Source organism: Halichoeres trimaculatus, unplaced genomic scaffold (assembly GCF_033239565.1).
Source record: "Halichoeres trimaculatus isolate MK-OKI-2021-1 unplaced genomic scaffold, fHalTri1.1 fHalTri1_scaffold_6, whole genome shotgun sequence".
NCBI classification, from domain to species: domain Eukaryota; kingdom Metazoa; phylum Chordata; class Actinopteri; order Labriformes; family Labridae; genus Halichoeres; species Halichoeres trimaculatus.
The window spans coordinates 21,600,997-21,624,826 of NW_027437184.1; the positions used below are offsets into that span (position 1 = coordinate 21,600,997).

The 23,830-nt window shown below is 42.3% G+C and overlaps 1 protein-coding gene and 1 pseudogene across 2 annotated transcripts; one reads left to right on the forward strand and one right to left on the reverse strand.

Moving 5' to 3' along the window:
• Positions 1 to 110: 110 nt before the first annotated feature.
• LOC141791370 (septin-5-like) lies at positions 111 to 7,034 on the forward strand. 2 transcript variants are annotated; one of them, XM_074671775.1, is made up of 13 exons: positions 111 to 156; positions 631 to 659; positions 1,954 to 2,343; positions 2,699 to 2,795; positions 3,215 to 3,301; positions 3,422 to 3,545; positions 3,741 to 3,875; positions 3,967 to 4,084; positions 5,458 to 5,559; positions 5,651 to 5,747; positions 5,868 to 6,030; positions 6,113 to 6,215; positions 6,296 to 7,034. In XM_074671775.1, exons 1-13 carry the CDS (start codon positions 111 to 113, stop codon positions 6,362 to 6,364), a joined length of 1,560 nt encoding a protein of 519 aa, XP_074527876.1. In that variant the 3' UTR covers positions 6,365 to 7,034. The 2 variants fall into 2 exon arrangements, with proteins under 2 accessions (XP_074527876.1, XP_074527877.1); XM_074671776.1 differs by having other exon boundaries at positions 637 to 659.
• Positions 7,035 to 7,470: 436 nt separating this feature from the next.
• On the reverse strand, positions 7,471 to 21,328 carry LOC141791369 (max-binding protein MNT-like; annotated as a pseudogene).
• Positions 21,329 to 23,830: the final 2,502 nt, after the last annotated feature.

Consider the following 23,830-nt stretch of genomic DNA (forward strand, 5'->3'; position numbering starts at 1 on the left):
ATGTAACATAAGTTCTTATAGGCTGTGATTTATCGGCATCACTTGCGCTGAAGTTGATCGATTTGTCTATCATCGGTCTGGGGACAGCTTGAAGAGTTGGCTGCAGCATCATGGAGCACATGTCCTCTCCGGTCAGGTTCCGCAGCAGTAAGAAAGGTAACGTTTTATTTATAATATCCTTACCCCTCTTTTTATTCATATCTAGCCTGCTCTAAATTGTCTTTCTTGAGTTAATGTGATGTAAAATATCTGAATCAAAGAGGAAAAATCCACACTGAGTCTATATTTGCGTGTGGCATTTGTATTCGCTTCACTTTGTTTTGCATATTATAAAACACTTCGACTGCTCTGACACACCTGTCTGTATTGACATGCGCATTTATTCAAAGTCTATGTCTATATATAATTTAGCCTGACTTTTCTAATTATTGCTGGCAATGTTGTATTATGAACTCTCAAAGTTTAATGAAGTTGTTCTAAAGGCTATGATAAGCTTCATAGCTGTACATAAGTCATAAATGTATTTTTCCAGGACCAGTAGCCAATATATTATCTTATCATTATTTCACAGAGCCTACACAACAGTTGTTTTTGTCTAACACTTCTTTAATTTTCTGATTTTGTTCTCAGAAAAAGCTTCCGCTTTCTCAGAAAAGGAGGTAGGACAAGTTTACAGAATATAATTTTTTGAGACTTAGATTTGTGTATGTTTTTGTGTATGGGTGTGTGTTTGTTTAAGAGTTAAACCTCCAACCCCCAACCCTGCCAGAGCATTAGAGGCTGGGATAAGCCTGCTGCAAAGCTTTGAAGGTGATGAGAGTTGACAGGAAGAAGGAAGTCAGGCGAACCCTGGTCAGGCCAGCAGCCCTGTGGACTTAGTAGTTCTTGTGTCTTTAGGTCAGACCAGCAGGTTAATGTTAGACTGGGCAGCTTTGTATCTCATGTGAAACTGACCTGGAGTCATTGCCAGGCTACTTGCTCATCATGGTAAACTGAGTGAAGAAATTACCTCTCAGGTGACTGAGGTGGTCTTAAGTCCTGTACTGAACAATAATCTTTTTAATGATTTAAAAACAGTGTCTTCATTCCAGTTAGTTTATATTGTTAGTATTAAACCCCAACTCCTAAAGGTATGTTATTTCTCTCCACACTCAGCCTGAACAGATGGATGAGGACTCCTGTAATAGTATAATGGGATCACAGCTCAGGGATAATCAGTGAAGAAAGAGTATCACTACAACAGAAGACAGCCACCCTTCAGGTCATGCACTGAGAAAACATGGCCACTGATTTTCTTTACCTTTGTTTTGTTATTATACTGCCACTTTGAAAAAGGATTTCAAATGCTTTCCAAGGTCATGCTAGATCCCCCAGCTAGAGACGTAAGATGGTAAACTGCATGGGCAGAAGGATAAACTCAGTATTAGTGCAGGACTTGACATTTTTCAAGTCTGCAAACCCCTTTTCTTTGTCTAACTCTAACATGGCCTGAGCACGCCTACAGCCAGGACAAATAATGTGACAAAAACGGTCAAATAAACACAAGAAATTTTTCTTAAACTTTTTACATCTGAATGCCCTGCTCAAATTTTATTGAAGCTCCTGTAAAAAAAAAAATCTTGGCACCCTTTTGGACAAAGAAGTTTCACTTACACTGCAAAAACTGAAATCAAAGAAAATCCACATGTCTTATTTTAATATATTAAGATAAATATGATGCCTGGATTGCTTGTTAAGAGTTAAACAAAATCTGCCAGTGGGATAAAACAAGCTTACTTGTTAAGATTCTTGTTTTTGGAGGTAAAGAAAATTTTAAGTTTGACAGCTGTTTCCTCAAACAGTTCTTGCTGTTTTAAGTTTTTCAAATAGATCAAATTAGGTAAGTTTTGACAAACACTTTCTGACCCCTCATTTTGTACATATGTCAAACAAAATGTTTCTCATCAATCTTAGTTTTCCAGTCTGTCCATTGAGGAGCAGGAAGACACTCAGTTTCCTTTTGCCATGAGGGATCTGCCTCCCGTCCCTCAGCCGGGAGAACAGCACCAGACACAGAGACACCAGGCACCTGTCAGTTATGAAGCAGAAGGAACAGGAATAGGGAGCAACGGGAGACTCCCTAGCCTGCCTGGGACTCCCTCTACACCCTGTTCTCCACCCTTTTACTCTCCTGGCTCTCCAACAATCCCTCCCAGATCAAATCGCATGGGTATGAATACAGAGTTTCATCCGCCACCACTGAGGAGGCAGGTTGTCACTCAGGTGTCCCTGGATTCTCCTCTCAGCCCGGCCTCACGTCCACGCAGTCCCTGGGGACGCTTTGATCCCTATGACTCTCCAGATGTGAGTCCTTTTTTCATGTTGTGAGAGTGTGTGTATTAGACTTTGATACACGGTCACCTGTGTGCTCATATCATACAGAAAATTTAAAGAGAGCATTGAGAATTTGATCAATTTATGAGACATCTAATCAGTTAGAACCAAAAGGCCATGATCCAGATAAACTAATAACCACGTGGAATCCAGAAAATTTACGATTTTGATTGCTATTTAGCAGACTGGTACAATACAACATTTCATAAGAGAAAAAAAACATACTTTGGTGTTTACTGTAATATTCAGAATAGTACTTTGACGTCACCTTCATTCCTCACTTCCAAACACCATTGTGAAAACAGTTTACTTTCCCTCTCTGCAGGACCAGGACAAAGAATACGTGGGTTTTGCCACATTGCCCAACCAAGTTCATAGAAAGACAGTGAAGAAAGGTTTCACATTCACACTTATGGTGGTTGGTGAGTGCTTTCATATATCTGCTTTCTAATGGGGTACTCAAACAGGTTTGATTAAGACCAGTGTGCAAAATACCCAAGGTATCCACACTGGGGCTCCACACTGACCAGTGCTCCAGTATCAGGCTGAAGTCTTACACAGCATGCAGTATACAAGACCACAAGTGATGCATATACTCGCTTCAAACACACATCATCCAGTTTAGAATCATTATCAACAAAGCTGCAAAGCTTCAGGACCACAAAGCGACTCTGATCTGCACCCAAACAGGGGGCGTGATCACACATACACACATATGTGCTACAAGCTTTATCAGAAACAATATTCCTCTGTATCCTTATGTGTGAATAAATTCTTTACAATAAACTTAATTGAAACAAACATGACATGCCTTCAAATGTCATTTTTTCTCTGTGTTCAGGGGAGTCTGGCCTTGGTAAATCCACTCTCATCAACAGTTTGTTCCTAACGGACCTTAACAAAGACAGAAAGGTTCCCAATGCACAAGGTAATCTTTTATGTGTCACTCATTCCTAGATTTTGTCTGTGCGATTTTGTAGATTAAATTATTTTCTGGTGACAAGATGTAAGCCTTCTGCTTTGCTCCCAACTGTTTACGTTTCTTCAGAGCGGATCGATCAAACAGTCGGCATTGTCAAACACACTGTAAGCATCGAGGAGAAAGGAATCAAACTGAGACTCTCCATAATAGACACGCCAGGTTTTGGAGATGCCATCGACAACACGGACAGGTGAAGTCTTAAAGTGCCTCTAAATGTTCTTTTCCTCCACAGTCAAACCCAAACTTGACTGTGGAGTCTGGCTGCACTGCTGCTCTATCAGATGTTACTGAAAGTTAGTGCATGGACAGACTCTGGAGCAAGGAGCATGTTCATGATCACTTTTCTGCCAAACTTATAAGACTTCTTTTTGTGTGTTTGCATCAGCTGGAAGACGGTAGAGGACTACATTGACCAGCAGTTTGAACAATATTTCAGAGATGAGAGTGGGTTGAACAGAAGAAACATTCAGGACAACAGAGTCCACTGCTGCCTCTACTTCATCTCTCCATTTGGCCACGGGTACGATGACGTCATGATGCCTAACAGCTTCACTGAAAATGGATTCAATACATATTGAGCCTGTCCCATTATGTGTTTGATTTTCCGACAGTCTTCGACCTCTGGATGTGGAGTGTATGAAAGCTCTTCATGAAAAAGTCAACATAATTCCTGTATTAGCCAAAGCTGACAGCCTGACCCAAGAGGAGGTCTACAGAAGGAAGATACAGGTACAACATCAAAGAAATAAAGTCTGATTCACCTGGTCTTCGTCGAGAATTCACTCAAAACCACAAATGTAATGAGAAAGATGGCTGAAAGTGAATTTCTGTTGGAAATTTTGGATCATTTATGAAAGAGTAGTATCTCTGAGTGGAACAAAGTCATGAGCAAGAAAAGACAACTTCCCCATAGCCACAACACAAGGGCTGGTTCAAAGGTCCACATAGACCCTGTAGCCACTGCCGATTATGCAACTAATTTATCAGATCTTATCAAGTATTTGTTACTGAATGAGAATGAAAAAATTTAAAGAAGGGTGTTATGCTTTCCCATGTTTAAAACAAAAAAGTAAAACAATGCTGGATGTTTGTACCAGGGATGCACAGATCCAACTTTTCTGGTTCCAATACCGATACCTTGGCTTTGGTATCAACCGATACCAATGTTAAAAAAATAACCTGCATGCCCTACTGTGGGATAAGACTGGTAATGTTTGGGTAAAAGGCAAAAAATCACCAGATGGAATTACTGACGTTAAAAAGTACTTAAACAATGAATATTTAAAAGTTTACCATCAAAACAATTCTTTAGAATGAAGTTCTTCTCAAAGGTAAACTTTTATACCGTATGAGGTTATGTTTGTGCCATCAGAAACTGAATTTGAATTAAAATATTGAATTTGAAAAAGCATGATGTGTAATGGAATATAATGTTTTGAAATTGAATTTATTTTTAATTGAATTTGAAGATGTATTTTACCTTTGAAAATTCAACTTTTTTATACCTTAAATTCAAAAATACAGAAAAAGTCAACTCTTTTTATACTTTAAATTCAAATACACAGAATTCAATTTCAATTCACAAAAGGCAGATTCAGTTTTAAAATTCAATTTTAATTCAGAGCGGCACAACCGTTTTGTCATCTTGTGCCTGTAGGGAGACTAATTGAGCACAGATTCACAGACACCCTGGTAACCGATACCACCGATCAGTATCGGGGCATCCCTCGTTTGTACCAAATGTGATTTCTCTTTGGAGATCTAGATGTTAAGTTGTCAGACTGCGGCACAACAACCTGATTCATTAATGGCAGAAAACAAACATGGTTAATAAATGAACAGTGATTGGGTTTGGTTGTATCCAAGGATCTTCTTGCAGCATTTTCAGTCCTTTTTGCTGCTGCTGCTGCTGCTGCTGCTGCTGCTGCTGCTGCTGCTGCTGCTGCTGCTGCTGCTGCTGCTGCTGCTGCTGCTGCTGCTGCATTATTCTCCAGACAGGCTTTAGTTTGAGGCACAGCAGCTACTGTAAAAAATGAGTTATGTATTTTACTCTTTGTGTATTCTCCTCAAATGTGATCTTTACATGTACCCATGCATTCCAGATCAGAGAGGAGATCAAGCACTTTGGGATCAACATTTACCAGTTTCCTGAGTGTGATTCAGACGAGGATGAAGACTTCAAGACTCAGGACCAGATACTCAAGGTTCTCCTCCTGGCTCAGGCATTAATATGGTTCGAATGAGTTGTCCTTTAGTCACGAGTGACAGCTCTGTTGTTCTTTTTTCTTCCTGCAGGACAGTGTCCCGTTTGCAGTGATTGGAAGCAATGTTCAGGTGGAGAGTAAAGGCCGCAGGTTTAGAGGTCGCATATATCCCTGGGGAGTGGTTGAAGGTATGAAGCAAGAACACACCCAAATACCTCAAATGTTAAAATTTCAGTTTTCTCTTAGCCATGCTGTACTGTTAGAGATAAGTCATGAATAAAAATAAAAAACTGTCTCCACGCATTCAGTTGAGGACCCGGCTCACTCCGACTTCCTGCTGCTGAGGAACATGTTGGTGAGGACACACATGCAAGACCTGAAAGACGTGACCCGGGAGACGCACTATGAGAACTACAGAGCCCAGTGCATCCATAGCATGACTCGCATGGTGGTGCAGGAGAGGAAACGCAGGTGGGTGGAGTCAGGGGATTGAAATAACATTTGTGAACACTGATTTCTGGTCTTGTTCTCATGCTTTTACTCTGTGGTCCAGTTTGCGCGAGAAGTACCATGACGCAAGTGAAGCAGATTTCCCTCTGCCGCTGGCCGTCGTTGACACAGAGAGGGAAAGACTCATTTTTGAGAAAGATGAAGAGGTTTGTCTCTCCTAACTGCCTGATTCATTCAGTGTCTTATTCTTAGAGGATGAGTGATTTATGTATTTGTCCCTCTACAGCTGAGGAGGATGCAGGAAGTGCTGCAGAGGATCCAGGAGCAGATGCAGCGCAGCCAGAGTGAGTGCTGATTCTCCCATGATTCCCTGGAGACTGTAGACCTGCAAGGAGGAGCACAGAGGAGGTTTTGTTTCATGGAGTCTGAAAAACAGTAAGACATGGGACGACAAGGACGCAAAGCATCTATAATGTGAATTTATTGTAAATTTCAAAATAAACTGCTTGAGTTTAAAATGTTTGTTACCTTTGCAAATGTTCCCTTATCTCAGGGATTAATTTAGGAGGGTTGAGGAAAGCCTCTTAGGTTATCTCCAGAGTCAGGAGGAGTTTAGAGGAAGTGTTTAGACATTGGTTTCACATTACTTTTCGTCTTACCTCACCAAGATTCATTCACGTCATCTTCGCCCTGTCTTTGTTTGTTTCTCTAAAATCAGCAAAGAGGAAAATCAGTGGATGCAAATCTCTACTCTTTAATGTGTAAAGATTTGAAAATTGCCTTCTCCTCTATTTACATCCCCATAAACTGATGCACTGTCTTTCTTTCCCTCAATTCAGTTTATGTTTTAGAGCCGGGTATTCTGATTGATGGTTGTTTCAAAATCAAAGTGCTTTCCCTTGCTGCATGATTTGATCTGATAAAATGTGATTCCTGTTGTTTTATCTTATATTCAAAGTTCCAAACATCAGCCTGGTTTTTGTGCAACTGGGGACTTAACTGTACACAAACTGTAAATAACTAAAAAAAAGGCTCATTTGGTTGTCTAGACAGCAAAAGTGCCCCTGAACACAACACTGAGAGTCAGATTCTGTGTGGTGTTCAGGGCCAGTAGGTAGAATCAGCTCTAAGGAAGATTAGGCAGCACTTTAACAGTCAAAGGTGGCAACATGTAATGCATTTGTCTTTATTTTATCACTTCTAAGTTACTTTTACACTGCCTCTGGTGATCCTTCTAGTGATATTATTGTTTTAAAAAGAAAAGCTCAATTTTTCATGATTTATAACTTGTGACTGTGGGTTTCTTTTTGTATTTTTTTTTCTAAAGACAATAAACGTAAAATGAAGAGAACTTCCTGTTCCTGATTATTCACACATTTTCAAGCAAAAACCATTAAACACAGGAGCAAGATGTGCTGTAAAGGTAATAAGATTTATTAAGAATCTTTAATATTTCATCAGCATAATTCTTCATCATTAATATGTTTTTATCCATTATCATCATTGTTATCTTAAACAGTGGACAGTTAGATCTAAAAGGCAGCCCAAAGTGTACAGGCGATTTATAACTTAAAACTTTCTCCATAGGGAAAACATGTTTTTATATTCATATATAATATCAATGTAGCATGAGGTCCAAGATCCTGCCCACGTTATACAGTATTGTACATGGTCCCAAAAATAAACAGAAAACAAAAACCTGTGACAAAAGAAACAAAAACAGCAATCTACATGCAGAACAAAACCAAAAACAAGCATTTCAAATTTGAAGATACATACACTCATATGCCAAAACGTGCATACTATCACAAATTTACAAAACCCTCATACGTACATACAAATATTACAAAAAACTCGAATCGAATATTAGACATTATTGTGTTATCAAGAAAAGAGCAACAACTTTTTTTGTTTTCACTTTTTCCACTCCATGTCTCAGTCCTTGCTCACAAACAGGAAAAAACCTAAACTTTTAAAAAATATAAACAAAAAGGACAGTTAATCTTTGTCGCTCTCATTCGCTCATTGTGTCCGTGTTTCGCCAGAGTTGTCACAGTGTTCAGGAAAACTGAGTATAGGCACACACGATAGCACCCGAACAGGCTCATACCATAATTCATCACTGTGTAAAAAAATAGCTCGCTTGCCAAACACACTCACACACTCCGTCATGCACAGGGCAAACTGTATAACCAAAGAAACAGAGCCATGCTACAGGTACAGTAGGAGTAATTATAGTACAGAATATAAAACATATCGAATACAATCACAAATACAGACAGAAGACACAGAGACCAGAGAGAAGGCGAGAGCAGATCACACGGAGAAGACGACACACACGCAGGCGCTGATGGGACTTATCTTTTGGTGTGACGTGTAGGCTGGCAAAGAGGCTGTGGAGCCATGAACTGTTCATGTGCACATATAAACACACAAAAACACAGACGCGCAAAAAAGTGGATGCAGCAACAGCTGACTAGTTGAAGTTTTAATTTTAAAAAAATGTTTTTGACTGGAGCAAGGGATTTCCGTATAGAATTACAACAAAACCCAATTTCCTACAGTTTTTATCATCCACACAACCCAGAGTTACTTTGCTGTCATGGAGGAGTCCAGAAATGACAAATATTCAAACCAAATCAGTTTCCTAAAATAGATTATGATGTATCTTATAAATGACATTAATTGGTGGTTCTCTACTTCGGAGACCAGTAAGTGTGGAAAGAAAATTGACTTCCCTCATATAACCTCTCAAAAATAATTCAGAACTAAAAGCTGTTCTGTTCCAATAATAGGGATTATGAATGATAAGTTATAACTTGGGGGAGGATTTCTTTTTTGAAGCTCTAAACTCTCTCATCTTTACTTCAGATCAGAAAAGCCTGAACAGGGGGTTTGTATTAAGCACGAGGGGAGTTAGTGTGAAGCCAGCAGAGGGAGCTGTTGCATTAAAATGAAGAGGATGGAAACCTGAATTAAATTACTGAACAAACCCGTCACTCAGTGATTATTTAATGGTTACGATTCAGATATCCTGAAATTACACCAACCCACATTTGTCAGAAGGCTCTTCATGTGGAAATGTTATCTTGATGTCTGTAACTCAAACTGTCTCAAAAGGAGCTTTGATTGGTTGAAAATGTAATGTTATCGCCTCATTCTGTTCCTCTCTTTTTTTCCAAGATACAAGATTGTATCCGTGAGCGTATTTTTATACAGCACAGTGGAATTATCCTGTCAGGTCTTGTCAGTGTTGTTCGCAGCTCAAAAAGAATCGAATCAACAAGCTGGTGAGAGAGCTTTGTGAAAACACGACTTCTTCAAAAGCCCTCAGAGGAAAGCTGAAATTTAAATCTGTATATGATTTTGACCACAGGACCGGCAATTATGTCAAATGTGTGGCATCTTTATCCATATCACTGGCTGATAAGAAAATCCTTTAATGACGTTTTTCACCTTTTTTCCATTTGAGCTCCAGCCTGCTGCAGCTCAAACCTGATGCTATATTTTTTAATGGTCGTTTGCTCCCTGCAAAAAAATCTAGTCTGTGTGGTTCTGCACATTTAAAGATCATGGAGGGATGCTGCTTTATTCTTTCACTTTAACGCTCCTCTCCATTTCTTGATTTTCTCCCTGCAGTTTAGAATTTTAGTCGTCATCTTTATGTTCTTCATTATTTGCAATATGTGAGATGACAAGCACCATTAAGGAACCTTCATTTAAGAGCTGATAGAAAGGGGCTGACTCACTCCTTAAAAAGTTCTGCACAGAGATCAGGGACAACAGCAATGTGTGGGGGAAAAAAATGGTGATTTAGTTGAGAAACTTTTGAGGTGAGACAAAGTGATGAGCTGTTTGAGAAAAAGCAGACAGTGTTTTAGCTCTATTTCTCAGGCTGTGTGACGTGCTCTCACACTTAATTAAAGCCCTCCATGTAATCAGTGGGACTACGAAGATCACACACACACATCCGTGACATCACACATGACATGGTTATATAAATACACGGCGGGCACACGCTGTATCACCATGGCCTGACAGGAAACATCTCTTTCATGCATTTTCCCTCTGAGAGTAAATGAAGAGTTAAGGTAAAACATTGATGCCTGAGAGTGAACTGAGCTTATTATGTTAGTGCCTCTGGTTGTTCAGTCAGGAGAGAGGTAAGGAAGGAAGATAGGAAAGGAAGGAGAGAAGGAAAGGAGAGGAGGTTTAACAGAGTTCCCATCTTTGCAGGGCAGACAAATGTCACAGTCTTATTTTCACAAAGGCCTGGCTTTGCTGTCATATCATCTTTCACAGAGTTTAGATCAGAATATCTTAGGAGATATTTTCCACATTGTCCAGAAAAAATCTGTTTGTTTGTTTGTTTGTAAATGGATTCAGCTGCTGACTGTTGACCGCAGTGTAGCAGCTCATTCATAGTTCTGAATCTTCCTCCTGATGTCCCCATCATTTCTCTCTTTAAAGCTCTCAGGCCAGTTTGAGTGTGCTGACGGGGAAGGTTGGGACTGTAACCATGGTGACAGGGTTGAGGACAGCAGCCTGTCCAACCAGCTGTGGGTGGGGGGCCAACACTGCTGTGGGTTTCCCGAGTGACGGGCCCCCCTGGGTCATTACAGCTGTGTTGTTCCCCGGGGCTCCGTTAGCACTAGCTTGAGGGTTGGTCTGAACGTGTGGGAGGGTGTGGTGGGTGAAGGTGTGAGTGATGTGGCCCACCATGGTGGGCTGGGACACTGACACACCTTGAGGGTAGAGAGTCGGGAGCGGACCTCCGAGGTGAGCCACCGGGTGAACGGTGATGTGTCCAATGGGCTGCGCTGCTATCTGCTGGTGAGTGGCGGTGGCAGCAGGAGCTGCTGCGATTGGCTGAGGGGTGGAGGAGACGGGGCCAGGCGACGGGGCAATGTGCGTTAGATGTTTATGACTGGCTGGCAGGCCATGATTGACAGCTTGGATGACTGAAGGGTGAGAAACGGCAGCGTGAGCAATGACAGTGGGCTGGACCTGCACTGCTGGGGGCTGGACTGGATGAGCTGGAGGTGGAGGGGGCTGACCCAGGGCCGGAGCTGGAGCAATGGCCTGAGGAAGGGTCTGAGCAGACGGGGAGGGCGTGGTCAGGACTCCAGACAGAGGCAGGGTCGTATGCTGGATTGAAAGGTGAGGGGTGAGAAGAGGCTGTGCTTGTATGATGGGAGCAGTTGGTTTGGGGAGGGGGGCTGAGGCAGGGACGGTGGTGGGGACATCTTCATCCATGTCCTGCTCAAAGTTGTCTTCTCCTTCTGTAGAGCAGAGAGCAAACTATTAGTCATGATCACATCATTACAGAAACAGAGACATATGAATGTACTGAGAACTCATGACTTCCTCTTTAACCTTCACATACTACAAGAGAGCGCCTCAATCTGGAGGAGCCACAGCTGTAAATAAAATTTAAACCATGAAACACATCTGCGTGTACCTGAGGCAGTGGACGTGGAGGCCTGGTCATCTTCTGGCTGAATGGTCTGTCGCAGGACTCGGTCGATCTCCACGACGTCCATGCACTGGCTCAGCTCATTCTTGAGTTCGGCCAGCCGCTGTTGAGTGGCGATCTTTTCTCTGGCTAGGCGCTCCATCTCATGCTCGAACTCCTTCTCCTTCCGCTTCAGAGTCTGTCAGAGGAGACAGGGGCGGAGGAGTGGATGAGAATCACTGGCAGGTCACACATGAGAAACTCCTGTCTATATGAATGTGCAATAAATGTAATGAAGCTTAGCTAACAAATGAAGACAGTGTGCAAACGATGGGAAAATATTTGTTTAAAAGGATATATGATATAAAATTTGTGTTGATATTATCATTCTCATTACTTCAAGTGAGAAGAAACACATTCCCTGATTATCTCAAACAAAAAGTAATGCTGTCACTTATTTAATCTGATCAACACTGATGTGTTGTTGATCTTCTCAGTGCTAAGCTGCTGATTAAGATTAGTGAGACACCTTAAAAAACTCCTGCTCCACTGCTGGACGTTTAAAAGAAAAAGTAACAAAGATCAACTTTCTTTCACAAGGCCGACCGGACCACTCCCACATCTCTCCCAGGTTGCACAACCCTGAATCACAATGTCCTACACCCCATCTGAGTTTTAAACACAAGCAGGAAGGCACTCATGCAAATTCAAGCACGCTCTCACTGCGTATAGAGCGCCCCAGCCCTCCAAACTCCTCCCACTTCCTGGATGTCACGCTTGTTTTTCAGAGAGATCGGGGTCAAAGTGGGACTAAAAGTCCCGCTGGATTTTATTTCAACTAATCACCCAGGTTCAAACCAGGGAATTCCAATGTCACTGAATTATTGCAGCTTGAACCAAAGTCAAAGCCTGTCATACAGTGAGCAGGAAGCTGCACCCGTGTCTGAAGTCTACAGATGGAACTAAGAAGAAAAACACAGCATGATCCTCGAATAAGAAGAAAGATTTATAAAGACAGAGCACAGCTTATCCAGCCACCGCACGCTGTCTCTGTGACCCAGTTTCTGTGCCGGTCAGCTGACCCATGAACACCAAACAGTACGACAGGCTAAGGACATTAACACAGATTACTAGGGAGGAATGAGGGAGAGGGGGGAGGTAAACTGGGGGGAAATGAGGGCAGAGGATGGAAGTGTGAGAAAGGACAGGGTAAAGGGTTAGATTGGTGACCGAGGAAAAAGGTGAGTGCTAGTTTTCTGGTTGAGCTTGTGCTGTGCAGCTTCTAACAGCCCTGACACAACTGGAAACAAAATGTCCAGATGACTCGTTCAACACGAGTCCTGGCAGGAAATCCAGCTTCCTGTCCTACTGGTGCAGAGTAACGCAGAAAACAAGGATAGAAACACAGGAGGGAGGAAAGAAAATAAGCACATGATCCTCCTGAAAGACACTCAGTGCAGTGAGCAAAAAAAGGCATGTGATGGCTTCACACACACACACACACACACACACACACACACACACACACACACACACACACACACACACACACACACACACAAAACCTAATACACAAGCTTCTTTACTAAAGCTCACCAGGTCCATACCTGGTGAGCTTTGCCATCATATAACACCTTTCCTGTTATGTGCCTCCACACACAGAACTCAGGTCAGAGGTCAATGAGTGAAATTAATGGTTTTAAACAACACCTCAAGCAGGAAAGACAGGGAAAGAGAGGCTGAGGGAAGGAAAGAAAGACTGGGGCAGAAAAGAGGTGGAAAGACTGGGAAACGAGATAGAGGGACTGAAAGAGAGGTAGGGGAGCAAAAAGACTGAAACAAATCATAAACAAATCAGAAGAACCGTATCCTAAACACAGATGCAATGAAACCAAATCTCAAAATTAACTTCATAGATATTAATCCATAAAGAAAGAAAATCAGAAGGCTGGATAACTACACTCTGTTAATTACTGAAAACACAGACTGATCGGAAACAGGCCTAGTGACCACAAACTGTCCATAGAAACAGGAAGACAACAACAAACTGCAGCCCAGATGAGAGACAGTGAGCATGATTGAATTTGTTAATGTCAGGAAGTTATACAAGAAGAATATCAGTGTGTCATGTTCTTTTATCTTATTTATGTTTTTTATGGTTCAACAGTTCATTTCCTGCATTACTCTGTGTATACATGGCTTTTACATTAAGATTAAAAACACAATCCATAATTACAGGATGTACACATAGACACAAATCTTGCAAACTTCATGTTTGTGAATGTGTGTCTGTGAAACATCATTTTAACAGTACTTCCTCACAATCCCAGACACCACCAGGCCTATAGCATGTCACCAAGGAAACAGCTGTCACCCATAGCTGTTTCCCTGGCAACCTGGTCCATAAGGATCTGTCTGCTTGAGTAGCAGTTTGGAGGGGGAAAAAAACATGGCGGTTTCTAATTGGGTGAGACTCAGGGGTAATTACATACAAGGAATGATGTGACTGGGTGGCTGCCAGTGGGGTCCTTGAGATCACTCCCCTCACGCCTCCCTCCCTCCCCCTTACATCCTCATCCCTCCTATCCATTACTTCTTCATCACCCCCCCCCCCTCTTTTTTCCTTCCTCTCTTGATCATTTATACCCACTTTAACCTTCCCGTTTAAACATCTTTCCTGATAAAAAGGTGAAGACATAAAGTTTGTTGCTTTATTTAGAGTAACAGCTTCATGTATGTAGGTGTGAGTAGATGTAGATGTGTAAATATGAAGACAGCAGAGGAGATCCCGTTGAGGGGGGGCGTCATAACCATTCATTAAAGACCAGCATCAGTAGACTGTAATTGGTTTAGTCTTAACACACACACACATCATCACACACACTCTGTCATAGAGACAAAAATGGAGGAAGGGACCGACTACAGCACCCTGGCCACCTGCTGCCAGTTGCTATGGTTACCAAGTGTTCTCAGGGATGGCAAAGAGATGCAGGACAAAAAGGAGGAGAAGAAGGACAGAGGACATTCAAAACAGCTGTTGCAAATCTGTGTCTTTTTCCACTGTTATTATTACATGGTTACACTGATCCAATGGTGAAACCTGAACCTAACACTGTGTCTGTCTTTCGCTCTGCAGTCTGAGAGGTGCAGCAGGCGAGCTGCGGTGATGTCATGTATCGGGCTCGCGCTGGCCATGTGCTCAGATCTCACATGGCTCAAGGAGAGGGAGGGGGGACTGAGAGATGCAGGTTTACGTGAGGAGAGGTATCAAGAGGAAGGTTACTGCTCCTCCATGAATTTACAAATTAGGTAGGTAACATTTGGATCACATGGATGAAAATCCAGCATTTAATTCAGAAGTCTGAAAAGACTAAAGCCGTAAACTGCCATCCCAGAATTCTAAAAACACATTGATCATTAGTTCATGCTAAAGTCAAATTGTGTCTTCTTAGATAGATTTCAAGATATGTTAAAATGGCTCTTTAGCTTGAAAAAACTGAAAAATTTAATTGATCACTAAAATAGTTTTGTCGTCAGCTCGAATGATGAGTAACTACTGGTAGCTGTGAGGCAACTAACGGAGAGCTGCAACTAAAAATGATCTGTGCTTATTATTCTGAAGAGTTTTTTTGTGACTATTTCATAAATCTTAGAGAATAAAAGTGCACTTGATCAGTTCATCCTTCTGAAAACAGACATACAGTGTAACCACAAGTCAAAAAACGCTTTTTTTATGTTCATGTAAAACAGCAACATTTTGAGTAGCAGTGAATATTTTACAGCAGCATAGCTGTGCCTCAAACCAAAGCCTTCATCATCTCCTGTCAAACACTTTAATCCCTCTGTGCTGTGCTCTTTCAAGATCTTGTTATTTGAAAAAGTTCTTCAATCGTGTGTCCTAATTTGCCCCCTTCCACCGAGTCTTTCTCGAATCTTCCACTGAACTCAAACTCACAAAGCTCCAACTCTGCATAAAAAGAACTCCATGCATCTAGCTGCAGGCTGCTATTTATTTCTGCCACAGTGCAGAAAATCCTCTTTCATACTTGTGTAGACGGAGAACACACCTCTCCAGGCATTCTAGTGCCCCCCCCACACACACACACACACACACACACACACACACACACCCTCCAGCTACGCAACTTTAGCTCTCTACACAACTACAATATGCTACAAGTCATTGGTCAAAAAGAGTCCTACACCAACCTGTCTACTTCTTTAGTTTTTAGAAATCACTTCTTTCATGACTACAAGACTGAATTAAAACAGCACTGTCTGTGGATTAGAAATGCTTGAGATGCCAAGAAAAGTTCCCAAGAATACCAAACCGCACGTGAGAAAAAACAAGTCATTACATGGTATGGACTCTGGGATATTAGATGTACTCACAGATTTCTTATGGGCTGACTCATTTCACTGCTGAATGCCATATCATAGTCACAAGAGACTAACCAACACAGTGGGCTTAATGGTTAACAAACACGCATTGTGTTACAACCACACTAAACCAAAGCCTGTACTGTTCCCTGAGCTGAACCACCAACTCAAGATCCAGGAAAGAGGAAAACAATAAGATGAAAAGAAGAAGTGAGAAGTTCATCAAAATTTACACAGGACTGCATCGGTGTGGGGCGAAAAGAGTGGTTAGAAATCTACCTGTATGTAACGCAAAGCGCTGCGGAGGACACTGAGGTTGGAGGTTTTCTTCTCGTCCACATTTGGAACGTTCTTCTTCAGAGTCTCAAAACACTCTTTGAGGTGCGCTCGCCTGAAGGGCCAAGATTCAGATATGAGAGAGGGACACACTTCTAATAATTTGTCTATTACATCACAATGTTCTGGGTTTTTCTCTACTTATTAGTAAGCTATTTGTTTTCCTTTAGGCTGTTTCCATGTTGAGGAAACTTGTATCTTCAATTTTTTATGCTAGAGGAGATTTCATGGTTTTATTCAGGCAGAGAAAATCTCACAACTTTTCTTCATACCATCTTTGTGAAACTGTGTGCTTTATGTAATAGTTCTGGTCAAGAACATTCACATGATACTAACCTGTTCTTCTCCAGTTTATTGTGCACCTCTCTGGTCCCCGCTCTGAAACATTAAAAACAAATGATTGAAGTAATTCAATAAAGAAAAAGTGTACACCCCTGTATTAGTATTAAAACACACACAAACTCAAACTAACCCTCCTGGTCTCCTCTTCCCTTCTAACCCCCTCAGGTCATCCATCATCACTCCATTGGGCTGCGGCTGGGATGTGGGCGGGGCTTGATGTGAAACCAGTGCATGTTGAGAGCTGGGGCCGTTGGTGCTGATGGAAGTTGGGTACTGAATCTGAACCTGAGGCTGTGACTGGCTGGGCTTCGCACTAACCAGCCGTGGACTGGTCTCTAACTTCATCTGAGGACTACCCAACAGCTGAGGAGAGGTTGGCTGCTGCTGCAGATGATGATTCTGCTGCTGTGGAGGGGAGGATGCTTTCTTGACTGGCGGGGACCCGTTGAGTGGGGACGCCGAGGCAGCAATCGGAGTCGCAAGCGGGAGGGCCGGGACTGACGGTGTGGCTGTGACAACCGGGACCATTGGGATGACAGCAATAGGGACTTGTTGAGGTGGGAGAGAGGGAGGTGGAGGGACAGGTGGGTGATGGGGCAGTTGGCGGTGAGAGTCATCGCTCCAAGTGACATGGTTGGCTCTGAGTGGCTGAGGCAGTGAGGTTACAATTTCCACACGCCGTGACTCCACCTCTCTATTGATGAGCTCCTTCTCTTTGCGCTGCTCCTCCTCTGCAGGAAGAAGAGAAGACAGAGAGGTCATTTCAGATGATGCCTTTCATTAACTCACTTTAATTTGCTTAATTTATGGCAAACAATAATATCTGCTGCATTTTACCAGAGCAAGCACGAGGCTAATATAAATCACCCTCACTTAATAATCCCACTAAATCTCTGATGCTGTCCTCCAGCCTGGGTCAACACAGCTATCAATGTAGTGCTAACATAGATTGGACCTTGATCTGATTCACAGACTCGCACACTAACAAGCCTGTTAGTGCTTAATTTTTTTGCTAAAGTGTTAGATGAAAATGTTGGCAAAGTTAGAAATTTGATTGTCATTTTAGGTGGTATCAATAATGGTAATTCACTCAACATCCAACAAGTGCCACATGTTCCTTTGAGGTAACCTGTTGCAGTACCGTGTTTGCAGCTTTACTTTGTTGTCATTGTTGATGTCTGTACAGTATGTGCACACAAACACACACACAGAATGATGTCATCCAAGATTCAGGTGATAGGGAGGGGGAATAACCACAGACAATGTGTCCTGGTCTGTTCCTCGGCTGGAGAGAATCCCCCTCCGTCTGCTCTGGGATTGGACTGCTCCAGCTCCGAGTCTGCTTCAACCTCTGAACTACGTCAGTGCCATCCGAGCAGCAGCTGAGGACTGCTGTCAAGGACCCATTCTACGGGGGTCAACAGGAATGGAAATGTGACCTCATACGTTGAGTATCATTGTTTTAAAAATGTATCTAATGTACAAGTAAATTTTTACGTTGTCATACAGGATGCATCTGAGGCTGGGAATGCTCCTACGCTGACACACACACACACACACACACACACACACACTCAATGATACAAGTGAGTAGCTCTCGCCTACTGAAGCAGTCACACTCAAAGGGATGTGGAAAGCCCTCAGTAACCATGGAAACAGCAACATTAGAGCTAGAACATCCCAGGGATTCCTCAAACCTGCACGACGCCAACACACAGCTCCGCCATCCTCGCCATGATCAAAAAAGAAACCCTACACGCCAACATGCTCGTCTGCTTGTTAGGTAACACTTAAAGTTCTCCTCCACCTGAAAATGCAAACTCTTGATGACACAACAGTTTACCACTCAAGGGCCTGCCTTCACCATGACTATTACACCACCACAATGCAATTTTAATTCTCTGTAGACAAAAAATGTATAAAAAGGCTTGAAAAAATGCTTACTAAGAGAGGCACTGTATCAGTAATTAACTGTTCACTGCTCTTGAATGCAAACGTCTTAATCCCTTTGTGACTTTCATGGTTCATTTGGAGCTGTTGAGTTTGTGTCGTTGACTGCTGACCATTCAGAAATTTGATTTAAAACAAGTTAAGCTACAATTAGATATGTTAAACTAATTTAAGACATCTTCCAGACCACATAAATCATAATTCATCAAAGGCATGTACAAAATTAACAACTCGGGTGTTTGCTTAATCTTGTTTCTATAACCCAAACCAAAGTACTTGTTTGATATAGGGCTGCAGCTATCGAATATTTTAGTATTCGAGTATTCTACTGAAAATCCCATCAATTAATCGAGTAATCTGGGATAAAATTAGTGCTGCACGATTTGGAGAAAAGGTGCGATTTGCGATTAGGTGGACAATATTGCGATTGCGATTGTGCTTGCGATTTGATAAAAAAAAGTTGTGTCATGATGAGTCTACAGACTTGCTTGGTTATCATGGAGAAAAATTTGAATTGCATGTGCTGACATTGCGATTGCGATATTCTCTTTTGCGATTACGTAATTGCATGTGCTGACATTGCGATTGCGATAATCGTGCAGCCCTAGATAAAATACATTTGTTTAGTTAAAGAGCAGTTATTTTTCAAATGAAAGTGTTTTTTCTGTACGAAATAGAATTTTCTGATACAGTATGTCAATAAGAGCTCTTGCTTTGGTAGCTTCAAAATCTATAAACACACTTTGACACATTTTTTGTGCCTTGTACATCTCATCAAATGCTGCGGACCCAAATGGCACCTGTTTCGTAGAATGACCCATTAGTCTCCAAACTCCAGAAAAGAAGCTAGATTTGTTGCTAGTTGCTATTTTGTATAAGAGGTAGCTTGAGGGGTCTGAAAACTCTCTTAATATGGCCTCAGCTCTATTTGAAATACCACTCTTTGATCTTTTTAAAAATTAAAGGATTCCTGGAGGCGGAGAAAATTAATCGAGTAATTTTTGTAATCATGTACCTCGAATCATTCCAGGAATCCTTTCAGCCCTAGTTAGATTCAAAAATGATTCTGAATTGGTGGCCATCATTAGCTGATCTGAATTTCTGTTCGCAATGTATGAATGAAACGTTCATCTCCTGAACCACACTCTAATTCTGGTTACAAATTACACTGTTTATTACTACAATTTTAGAAGGAATAACTTCTGAAACAAATCAATAGAAGTGTTTCAGGGCATGCAGGCATATCCCAAACTGATTTTCTGTGGCTGCTCAAACAAGCACACTTACAAGCACACTTACAAGCACACACACACGGCATGCTCTAGATTACCAAGTGCACGCAAACGTAAATTACATAACTTCTGCATTGAGAGGCTGGGGCAGGGTGGGGGTGAGCAGGGACGCTGCCCTACTTACCCCCCTTTCTCTCTGCCTCTGACCCGCCACTGTCAGGAGACTGAATGAAAAGGGCGGGGACGTGGAGTGTGTGCGCGCGTAGGTGTGTGTATCTAGGAGAGAGGAGGGGGGCAGTGTGCACGTGGTAACTGTGGGCGGACCCTAGCACGCGGTAGGGTAAGTATGCGGGGGGAAGGGGTTGACTTGTCTGACACGTCATCAGAGAAAAGAAACCAAGAAAATGCAGCTATCTGGTTCTGTTTAGGGGGTAAACACTCATAATTTCAATTTTGACGTGTTAAAATGTTCACTTTGATGAAGAGAAGGAGTACTTAATTTCCTCGCGCACATATCCAAATGGGACGGAGTGAGCGCGTGAGGGCCCGCCCCTGTGTGTGTCATAAGATAGCTGAGCAATGTCAGGGTATTATGTAAAGAGCAGCCTCTGCTCGCCACCGCCCTGCCGGTGCTCGACGGACAAAAACTAGGACGAATCGATTCTGCCGGAGCCGTGTAATTGCAGATGTGTGGTATGCAGGGTGAAATTAAAAGACAGCGCTCTTAAGGGTAGTGTGCTGTGTTTTTTTCAGTGTATTTCTGTTTAACTGCTTTAATACTGCATTCAAAGTGTTTGGCTTTACAGTGAGTTTCTTCATAACAAAGATACAACCCATAAATGCGGTAAGGTAACTAACAGAAACTCCCCTAGTGTCCGTGTGTCTCACACATGTACACCCATATACACACACATTGACGCGCGCACAGTGAGTCACTTGTGTGTTGAAACTGTCACACACACACACACAGACACACACACATCGAGAGCGCGCACAGTAGTTCAGAAAACAACTTTGGCCGTTTCCGCATTAAGAGAAATCAATGTGTGCACTAGGTGACCACTTGTGAATTACAAATTTTTTGAGGTGGTTTTGATTCATGATATCTGGGATTAATTTCAGTGCGACAGACAAAAAACTGCATACGCTTCCGTCATCATGGGCAGGTTGCTTAAAAATGCAAGCCCAGCCGCTGATAGTAACGGGATACAGACCCCCAAAAAGGCAGTTTATGATGTAACACACACTGTTATTTGGGGTCAGGCACGTTCGGCACAATGCAGCAGACTGCTGTTCAACTCACCACGTGTGATCTGTTGTTGCTGGGCTTGCCATTCCAGATATCTGGCCGCCTCCAAGAGTGTGTCGATGCTCATTGCGCGTAAACCCTCACGGCAGGCGACCCGGTGGCCCGGGACGGAAGGAGGAAAAAGACCGAGGGGGTAGGTTGTGTCCCTTTAGGAAGCGCCGTGTGCACCGTGAACACCCGCACGCCTGATTTTCTATTCCCCTGCGTTTCTCCTGAAAGCAGAGGGGGAATTTCTGATCCGGTCGAACAGAAAGTAGATTCTCGCATACGTAGAAAAAAATAGGATTGCAACAAGATGGCGATGCGAGCACGGGAATACACACAACAAGGCGAGTCGTGTTCTCGTTAAGGCCCGCCCCTCCCGGATTCCTGCCCCGCCCTGTTACTACGGCTTCAGACAAAACCCGGCGACTGCACCAGTCCCAGCCTGCTCCGCGATGCTCCTAAAATCCGTCTTACCCACAAAATATTCCTCTTTAGCTATTTTTATGTCAGCTACAAAGCTCGTGGGCTTGTGTTTTGCGTGTGTACTCCCACCACAGATATGAAAGGAGAATCCCGTGGGTGTCGTCATACGTCCTCGTTTTAGCTCGCGCTGCTGGCCCGCAGCACATGAAGAACAATCAGACGCCAGCCAGCCAATCAGCGCTCAGAACAACAAGGCATGGTGCTGGTCCACATGGGCACCCGCCCGGCCCGAGCGCGGCTCATTTGCATGGCGAGAGCGTGACTGGCCACCCTGCTGTCTCCGGATCAGAGCTGTCAATCAAACCAAGATGGGCGGGGTTTACGTGACCAGACTGTATTAATGACTGTCATTATTAAGTAGGCGAAAAAAAAAATGCTCAATCATATTTGGGAAATGAATTCAAAGTCCGATACCAATAAAGCCACTTTTTTTTTTAAACAGGTTGGCCACTTGCAATCAAATGGTGTGTTGTTCATTAAAATAAAGTTGACACATTTACTGATTTTTGAGGAAATTATAAGAATATTAACTTTAAAACCAAATAAATTCCCCCCTAATCACAAGCCTATGGTAGCATAAAGGTGTGTAAGAAAATAATAATTTTCTCTTATCACAAAGAACTTAACTTTTGTTTAAATATGAAGACCTTCAACTAATTTATGAACAAGAACGTGCTAGCAATTGTTTTTTTTTTTTTTTTTTTTTTCAGGTGTTACTAGTAACAGGTAAAATACTAGCAAGGGCACAAATGTCAAGTAACTACTGACGTTTTTTCACCATTTTCTGTGTTTATCATGCATTTCTATTTAACCTCTCCTATAAATAAATTTTGGTCCCACTCTGGAAAAAGAATCTCTCTGATTTGCTGCTTCAGACAGACTTTCTCTGTGGCTTGTTTCCATGTGGTGTGAATGACACGGTAAGATGCATTTGTTGTGATTACTGTTTTTGTTACCATGGTGTTTGTTTGACATAGTAGTGTACTCATGTGTGTATATTGTGTATGTATTGTGTATGGATGCATGGTAACAGTCTTTGATTGGACACTGCTTAGTTGTATATAACCTTGATCTCATCACAGGGTCTGACTGCCTCAGCCAATCAAACAGCTGCTCAGATATACATCAGAGCTGCCTTCGCCACGCCATGTGTCCTGCCTACACACAGACACACACAAACCTACTAACACCATTACAATTTAAACACTAGGTATAAGATGTGTGTGTGTGTGTGTGTGTGTGTGTGTGTGTGTGTGTGTGTGTGTGTGTGTGTGTGTGTGTGTGTGTGTGTGCAGATAGGGGTGGGGGGGTAAGCTAAAACACCATGACAGTATCTATGACAGAAAATGAATAAAGAGGAAAAAAAGGGGGAGGAGGGAGAAAGCAGGGAGCACATGGTTAGCACATGAGCTGCATGAAAAAAGGTGTATAGGGATGTATGCATATACAGAGGAAAAGGAGGAGGTGGAGGAAGGGGTGGCTTGGAGAAACAGGGAGGGTGGGAGGAATGTGAGGCAGGGACGGGCTGACCCAGTTAGAAGTGCTGCATCACCACTGGATCTACAGAGCAGAGACAAAGAGGAGGCAATGCAACACGGGGACTTTAAATATAAGTATTTTAAGAGCAAGCAAGGACTAAGCATTTCTTGGATTCACACATGAGGGGGACATTACAATAGATTCGACAGCTATAAATAGCTAAAAATAATATTCGAAAACATGCTGCCAGTGAGAAGGTTTACACTTCAAGAACTATTGATTCCCATAAATTTCTTTAGCAAAAAAACCCCTCAACATTGAGTTTTCTGACATTTATAAACAGCCAGATTTTTCTGCAAAAAAACCCCAGCATTTATTTCACATAAGAATAAGATAAAAACACTTCTCTCCCAATTATAACTGCAAGTACTATCTTACTTTTCAACTTAGAAACACAACTCCATCAAACCAAGATTTCACTCTGCTGGACTTTGCCTACTCTTTCTGTAATTATGGAGATAGCCACATAAAACCTGAACTACACTCCTCTCTTTCCTCCTTTGATTTATTGAGCTATTTAATCCAAGAAATTTATATAGGTCTGTTGGATTTGGACAGAGCAAGGAAATTAGCTTGTCTTCTTTACAGGGACGTTCATTATCTCCACACATGTTGCCACTAGAGAGCGCCACATCCTGTCATATACCCTGTCCAAAGTCAATTTAAACCTCCTCTACTCCTCCTCAGGCTTTGCATGGATTAGAACTCTGGTCACGTAAACTATAACGGGACTCACATAAGCTACACATGGATGACATACAAACCTATATGTTAACACAGACCCTGCAGCTGTCTGCACTTCAAACAGTT

What these genes read in the sequence shown, in the direction of transcription:
- LOC141791370 (XM_074671775.1), top strand. Translation starts at nt 111, where the DNA reads ATGGAGCACATGTCCTCTCCGGTCAGGTTCCGCAGCAGTAAGAAAG. An exon ending in TCTACAGAAGGAAGATACAG is followed by an intron (nt 4,085 to 5,457) that starts GTACAACATCAA and finishes CATGCATTCCAG; the next exon opens with ATCAGAGAGGAGATCAAGCA. An exon ending in TTTTTGAGAAAGATGAAGAG is followed by an intron (nt 6,216 to 6,295) that starts GTTTGTCTCTCC and finishes GTCCCTCTACAG; the next exon opens with CTGAGGAGGATGCAGGAAGT.